This window comes from Seriola dumerili, unplaced genomic scaffold, assembly GCF_002260705.1.
Source record: "Seriola dumerili isolate Sdu_G_001 unplaced genomic scaffold, Sdu_1.0 BDQW01000811.1, whole genome shotgun sequence".
Lineage (NCBI taxonomy): Eukaryota > Metazoa > Chordata > Actinopteri > Carangiformes > Carangidae > Seriola > Seriola dumerili.
Genome location: NW_019175066.1, coordinates 469885 through 477629, shown reverse-complemented (window position 1 = coordinate 477629; position 7745 = coordinate 469885). Strand labels below are relative to the sequence as shown.

Genomic DNA, 7745 nt, shown 5'->3' with positions numbered 1-7745 from the left:
AACAACAACAACAGCACACCTCAACAACAACAACAACACACCTCAACAACAACAACAACACACCTCAACAACAACAACACCTGAACAACAACAACACACCTCAACAACAACAACACACCTCAACAACAACAACACACCTCAACAACAACACACCTGAACAACAACAACAACACACCTGAACAACAACAACACACCTGAACAACAACAACAACAACACACCTGAACAACAACAACAACAACACACCTGAACAACAACAGCACACCTCAACAACGACAGTACACAACAACAACAACAGCACACCTGAACAACAACAACAGCACACCTCAATAACAACAACATCACACCTGAACAACAACACACCTGAACAACAACAACAGCACACCTCAACAACAACAACAGCACACCTGAACAACAACAACAGCACAGCACAACTCAACAACAACAACAACACACCTGAACAACAACAACACACCTCAACAACAACAACACACCTCAACAACAACAGCACAACTCAACAACAGCACACCTGAACAACAACAACAGCACACCTGAACAACAACAACAACACACCTGAACAACAACAACATCACACCTGAACAACAACAGCACACCTCATCAACAGCACACCTGAACAACAACAACACACCTGAACAACAACAACACACCTGAACAGCAACAACACACCTGAACAACAACAACAACAACACACCTCAACAACAGCACACCTCAACAACAGCACACATCAACAGCAACAACACACCTCAACAACAACAGCACACCTGAACAACAGCACACCTCAACAACAACAGCACACCTCAACAACAACAACAACAACACACCTCAACAACAGCACACCTCAACAACAACAACAACACACCTTAACAACAACACACCTCAACACATCTCAACAACAACACACCTCAACAACAACAACACACCTCAACACACCTCAACAACAACAACAACACACCTCAACAACAACAACACACCTCAACAACAGCACACCTCAACAACAACAACAACAACACACCTTAACAACAACACACCTCAACACATCTCAACAACAACACACCTCAACAACAACAACACACCTCAACACACCTCAACAACAACAACAACACACCTCAACAGCAACAATACACCTCAACACACCTCAACAACAACACACCTCGACAACAACAACACTTCTCAACAACACACCTGAACAGCAACAACACACCTCAACATCAACACACCTGAACAACAACACACCTCAACAACAACAAAAACAACACATCTCAACAACAACAACACACCTCAACACCCCTCAACAACAACAACAACACACCTTAACAACAACACACCTCAACACATCTCAACAACAACACACCTCAACAGCAACAATACACCTCAACACACCTCACCAACAACACACCTCGACAACAACAACAGTTCTCAACAACACACCTGAACAGCAACAACACACCTCAACATCAACACACCTGAACAACAACACACCTCAACAACAACAAAAACAACACACCTAAACAACAACACACCTCAACATGAACAACAAAAACAACACACCTCAACAACAACAAAAACAACACATCTCAATAACAACAACACACCTCAACAACAACAACAATAACACACCTCAACAACAACAACAACACACCTCAACAACAACAACACACCTCAACAACAACAAAAACAACACATCTCAATAACAACAACACACCTCAACAACAACAACAACGCACCTCAACAACAACAACACACCTCAACAACAGTACCATAGCTGACCTCTGACACGACACAGCTGAGCACCTACCAACCACCTGTTCGATGTGTTTGTGGGTCAGAGACCCCGCGGACGTGGTGGCGGAGTGCGACCCGGCGTTGACCTCCAGCACGGTGAGCGAGCTGGCCGAGGCTCGGAGGACCACCTACCTGTCGGGACGCTGGATCTGGGATGACCAGAACGGAGAGACCAGCATCAGCATCACAGGACCCCCCGTCACCCTGCCCAGCAACGGAGACTGCTCCGCCTACTACAGCTGGGTGGAGGAGAAGAGCACCAATCAGGGCCCAGGTGAGGAGGGGTTGAGGGGGAGGGGGGTGTATAACAGACTCTCATTGGTAAGCAGCATGTGGTTCCTCCAGCTGTGTGTATGTGTAAATAACACACACCCTCTTGAGTTCACAACAAAATCAAGGTTAGCCTGAGGACAGGTGACTCAGTGGTTGCATAGCAACAATAGAAAAATGTACTGCACTGCTTTTTTTAAAAGTGTCGTCTTCAACAAAACAGGCAGCATTTTACAACTGTCTCTCTGTCTCTCTCTCTCTCCTGTATGGTCTGACCTCTGACCTCTGACCTCCTGTGTGCTGCAGAGCTGGACCACATTAACCCAGCTCACACCATCAGTGCCGCCCTCTGCTACGCCACGCAGCTCGTCACCATCCTGTCCCACATCCTGGACGTCAACCTGCCCAAGAAGCTGTGCAACAGGTAGGAGACGCCCGCTGCTGCCTTCACGTGCAGAGCGCCGTCAGGAAAATGGAGCGTCGGGTGGTTCCATGTGTGTGATGATTAACAGTGACCCTGTTTGTCCTCAGTGAGTTCTGTGGAGAGAACCTGAGCAGGTATCGCTTCACCAGAGCTCTGAGCAAACTCAACACCAACATCCTGCATCTCTGCTTCTCCCAGGTCAGACACTCACAACAACACCAACAACAATTATTATTATAATGATAATAATAATAGTTGTTCTGTGCTTCAGTTTCACAAACTCTGAATCATGTACATTGAAACAGCTGGAGGAGGTGAGCTGTAGAAAACCTTTGACCTGTAGATACAGAGACTGTTTTCACTTCCTGATATCACTCCACTCTGTTCCACTGGATCTATTTTCTCTGTAGTTGTGAGGTCACACATGAACAGTACATATTAATTTATGTTTATAACGTGTGTGTGTGTGTGTGTGTGTGTGTGTGTGTGTGTGTGTGTGTGTGTAGCATGTGGACAGTGAGAAGCTCCACCCTCATCACACTCTGAGGAACATCATGTTTCTGGTTTCCCCTGACAACGACAACCTGGGCAGGTGAGATACACTTGTCTGTCTGAGGAATCAGACCACATGACCACTGACAGTCTTAATATGACATCATGAGATCAGCTGATCTAGACCAGGTGTGGGTCCAGTAAATCAATGATGTGTGTTCGGTCCAGGACGGGCCCGTTCGAGGTGAGCGCTGACCTGGAGGAGTCGATGGAGTTTGTGGAGCCCGAGGCCGCGGGGCCGGCGGAGGAGAGCGGAGATGAGGCCGTGACAGACGAGGAGACGGACCTGGGGACGGACTGGGAGACGGTGCCCAGTCCACGATTCTGTGACATCCCATCGCAGGTAGAAACACCTGGATTGTGTGTGTGTGTGTGTGTGTGTGTGTGTGTGTGTGTGTGTGTGTGTATAAACAGGAAGTTGACATGTTTGTTGTGTGAGTATCGTTGCATCTCTTGACCAATCACAGTCACAGCAACAGCTCGGTGTAACTTCCTGTCTGGTGGTTTTCAAAGTAAAATCTGTTCCTTGGTAACACCTCCTCCTCCTTCTCTTCTTCTTGTCTTCTTACAGTCCATGGATCTTTCCCAGAGTGCATTGCAGGTCTCCCAGCCCTCTGCTAACACTGGCGGGATGATTTCGTCTGCTGCTGCTTCTGTCACTTCCTGGTTCAGAGCTTACACTGGCCAGCGCTGATCAGCCAGGACTGGACTGGTACAGATCTGGACTCCTGGAGGTCCTGATTAGGAGCGGAGTGGACTGGGGTCAATGGTCAGGCTGGCAGGTCAAAGGTCAGCTAGTAGATGAGACTCTACTGACACTAGAAAGATCAGGACTTCCTGACATTCTTCAATCTCCATGAAGCTTCACGTGTGTGTCTGACCACGTCGACCTGAACACACGTGATCCGACACCCACATCCATGGTTTTGTGTGCAGCTCATACACCAGCATCTTTGGGAGCAAAGTCAGACACAAACTGAAAGACAAACCAGACCAGGTTAATAAAATCCTCAAAGATTCATTAAAGTGGACCAGCAGGTGAACCGGATCCAGACACCCGACACAGCGTCATCTGTGTGTGTTCATCAAGTTTTATTAGACACACACTCTAGTCACTCAGCGTCACTGACAAACTTTATTCTGTATGAAATGACTTGAAGTTCCTGGATTTAGCTTCAGTATATAAACGTGATAACTGAGACGTCCTGGTCCTTGAAGGTTGATTATGTGCTGATGTGAAATCGACTCAAGCGGATCGATCCTGTAGAGAGAAGACGTCTCACTCTGATGGATTTGTTGGAGCTACAGAAACATGCTACATGCTAAAGCTTTAGTCATTGACTTGTTCCCACCTTCAGATAGAAATGTTGGAAACACAGAGTGGAGCCTCTTCCCTCACAGAGGATCTTTGGTTCAGTCGAGTTAATGTTGATTAGCTAACAGCTGATAGGTCAGGTTCTCTGCTCTGATCCACCTGAGGCTGATGAGCACACAGGATCCGTTTTATTTCAGCCGGATCCATTCAAATATTGGATGCTGATCAATGTGATCAGATGGTTGATTAATGTTAACGACTCGTCCTGAACAGTTATCATATGTCAGAGCTGCAACTCATCAATCAGCTGATTTGTCTGATTAATCAATTATTGATTTTCTCAGTGAATCATCAGAACGTCTTCAGAGACAATCGATTGATTATCAAAACAGTTGATTGATTATTTCTGTCTAATTGTTGCAGCTCTAGTTTATATGCTGATCATATGTCAATACGGGACTTCAGTTAAAGTGTTTCCATGACGTCTGCTCACCTGTCGACCCGCTCACCTGTCGACACGCTCACCTGTCGACCCGCTCACCTGTCGACACGCTCACCTGTCGACACGCTCACCTGTCCGTCACAGGAAAAGTTCCTGTTTTTATTTTCTCTTTTTCTTTTTGTTTGTTTTTACTCGTCTGTTTCAAACAGGAAACAGGAAACGGACTGACTCCTGAACGCTGCTGTGACGATGATGATGCTGATGACAGTGGCAGCAGTGCAAACAAACATTGGTTACCATGGCGATGGCAAAGCTTGTTTACAAACCCCCCAGTGGAACTGAACACGGTGAAGAGAATGGGGCCGTTCACACTGGACTGAGACTGAAGCTGAACTTAAAGTCAGACCGGGTCCAGCTGGTCTTCAGCTGGACCCGGTCTGGACTGGACTCAGGAGCAGGTCTATCACACTGAGACCTGGACCTGATCAGGTCTGACGTGTCTTTGAAGCAATATGACGTTTCTCTGTTGATTTCAAATAAAATCCACTTCCTGGTTTTGGTCACTGAAGATGTTTTTTTTTTATAAATCACTCCATCTACTCAGGTGCTAAGATTCTAAACTCACTTACTGAGCTTTTCCCAGAGCTTTCAGCACCTCCTCACAGCCTTTCTCAGTGAGGTTTCTCAGATGTCCTCACATTGACCCAGGTACAGGTTCTGTATGTTTTCTTTTGAATAAAACATATAGGTGTGTTTTCTTTTTGACCCCGCCTCCAGACAGGAAGTTAGACCAACCAATCAGATCAATAGTCAGGTGGTTTCTTATCTCTAACCGATCAGCAGCGTCTTCATCGTTTCTCTAACTCATCTTCGCTCAAACACTAACTTTCTTCTCCAGAGAAGGTGACACCTGTGGGAAGATGACCTCATCCTGGAGCCCTCGCGCTGTGCTCTGATTGGTGGAGGTCAGACTGGAGGCTTCAACATTCTCCGTCTGTGTGAATGTGAACAGCTGTTTTCTTCTACGTGCTTGCTATGAATTCTGGGACGGAGTGTCCTTAATGTCTGAATTAAGGTTTCTTTCAAATAAAAACAGTTGCACAAAACACCTTTATTCTTCTTAAGGTTTCTTTACAATGTTCATTTAAGTATTTAAGGTTTTCTCTTCATCTCTTGGTGAAGTTCCTGTCAAAACACCAGGAGGATGACGCAGCAGCTTCTTTAATGTTACCAACTTACCAAAAGTGGGCTAATGGAAGCAAATCAACGGTCTCCATGGAAACAGTAGAATTTTACTGCTGTAAAATCTTTGTCACTGCTGCAAATTACTTAACTTTTTTTCTTAACTAAGGAAACCCTTTATGCAACACTCTTAAGTTACTCCGTCTGCTCAGGAAAAATGAGTGTCTCCTGAACGTCTGGGTCATTAGTTATTTATCAGAGAAACAATCAGAACAAAGGTTAGCGTCACTCTCAGCTCCAACTCTTCCCTGAGTCTCTGTCCTCCGCTGATGATGAATCAATTGTTCAGAGCAAACTGGCCGTTTTTTGCCGTTTTTAAATGAGATGTAGAATAAAGTGATTTTTGAGGAAACATCACAATTTTAACCCTAAATTTTATTTATATTTTCTGTCACACATGGTTAGTTCACGGACCGTTGGAAAGTTGTAAATCCGACGATTATTTCTGTGTTTCCAGCGTCAATGATAAATACTGTATTTTCTAAAAGAAGAGCCCGACTGAAAAAAACCAAAGGTGTTTTATTCAGTGTTTCAACTCTATTTGTTGTGGAGAAGAGGAAACCTCTGTGGATAATTCAGCTCCTGAACCACTGACACTGAAGGAATCCAAACCAGGAGAAGACAACAACTCCCATGATCCCTCACTGCTTCACCAAACTGTCTTTTGTTAAATGTAAAGTGTAAAAGCAGATTCACAGATAAGTTACTGTGAGAAAATCCACTTTACATTTACACTTCAATATCTACAGGAAGTGTTGAGAAAGAAAATGTGAAGGAGAGGAGTCATGTGATGAAGCAGCAGCTCACACACACACACACACACATATGATCCTCTGTGAGTGGTCGCTGACAGCAGAGCCGTGCACGGGAGTGTGCACGTGACAGCAGAACACACAGATCCTCTGAGCACTGAGGTCTTTGTGTTGTTGCAGATTAGCGTGTTAGCTATGTTTGGTATGCAGCATCAGTCCGACCCTGACGGAGCCTCCTGCAGGCTCCAGCTCAGCATCCAGTGTTGTAGTTGTTGTTGTTGTTGTAGTTGTTGTTGTTGTTGTTGTTGTTTCTCACTTAGTGTTTGTTTGTTCAGGGTCAAACACACACAACAGAGTATGACTCCATTTAAACATTTCTGTTCCCCCAGAGCTGTAACCTGTGTTTCATGGTCTTCATCAGTGGATGATGTCACCTGATGAAGCTTTGGTCACATGATAAGATCTGTTTCCTGATGTTTCTCCATCCTGGTCAATGACCTTTGACTCCGGCTGAGAGCAAACAAGAATTCATTAACCAGATAACACAACCGACACCCTGATGATTTACCTGTCTCACCTGTCCAGGAGCTAAACATGTCGCCCTGCAGGTGGTGCTGGAGAACAGGTCAGCAACTCGTTAAAAAGATTCATCCTCTGGAGAGCAGGAGGACGACTGATCTTTACACTCTGACGCTTCTTGTGTTCATGAGAAAACAAATGTTCATGTGAGTCGACTCATTCATCCCTGCTTGAAGGTTCCTGCTGCTGCCTCGCCAAGATTAGTGTGTGTGTGTGTGTGTGTGTGTGTGTGTGTGTGTGTGTGTGTGTGTGTTTAAGCTGTTGGACTGTTGCCTGTTCAGCAGCAGGTTGTGTTTTCAGGATGAAGTCTGCTGTTCTGTTTCTGCTGCTCTCTCTCTGGTCATCTCCATTCAGTCGGGGACAGTCGG

The 7745-nt window shown here is 45.5% G+C and overlaps 1 protein-coding gene across 1 annotated transcript in view; it reads left to right on the top strand.

The window, feature by feature from the left end:
* atg14 (autophagy related 14) overlaps positions 1-5844 on the top strand; it is a 12864-nt gene extending 7020 nt beyond the window's left edge. The window contains exons 6-11 of the mRNA XM_022766145.1: positions 1846-2075; positions 2378-2495; positions 2603-2693; positions 3002-3087; positions 3216-3390; positions 3619-5844. Of these exons, the coding sequence (XP_022621866.1) occupies positions 1846-2075; positions 2378-2495; positions 2603-2693; positions 3002-3087; positions 3216-3390; positions 3619-3741 (823 nt within the window). The 3' untranslated portion in view covers positions 3742-5844. The remainder of the gene's footprint in view (positions 1-1845; positions 2076-2377; positions 2496-2602; positions 2694-3001; positions 3088-3215; positions 3391-3618) is intronic.
* The last annotated feature ends 1901 nt before the right edge of the window (positions 5845-7745 follow it).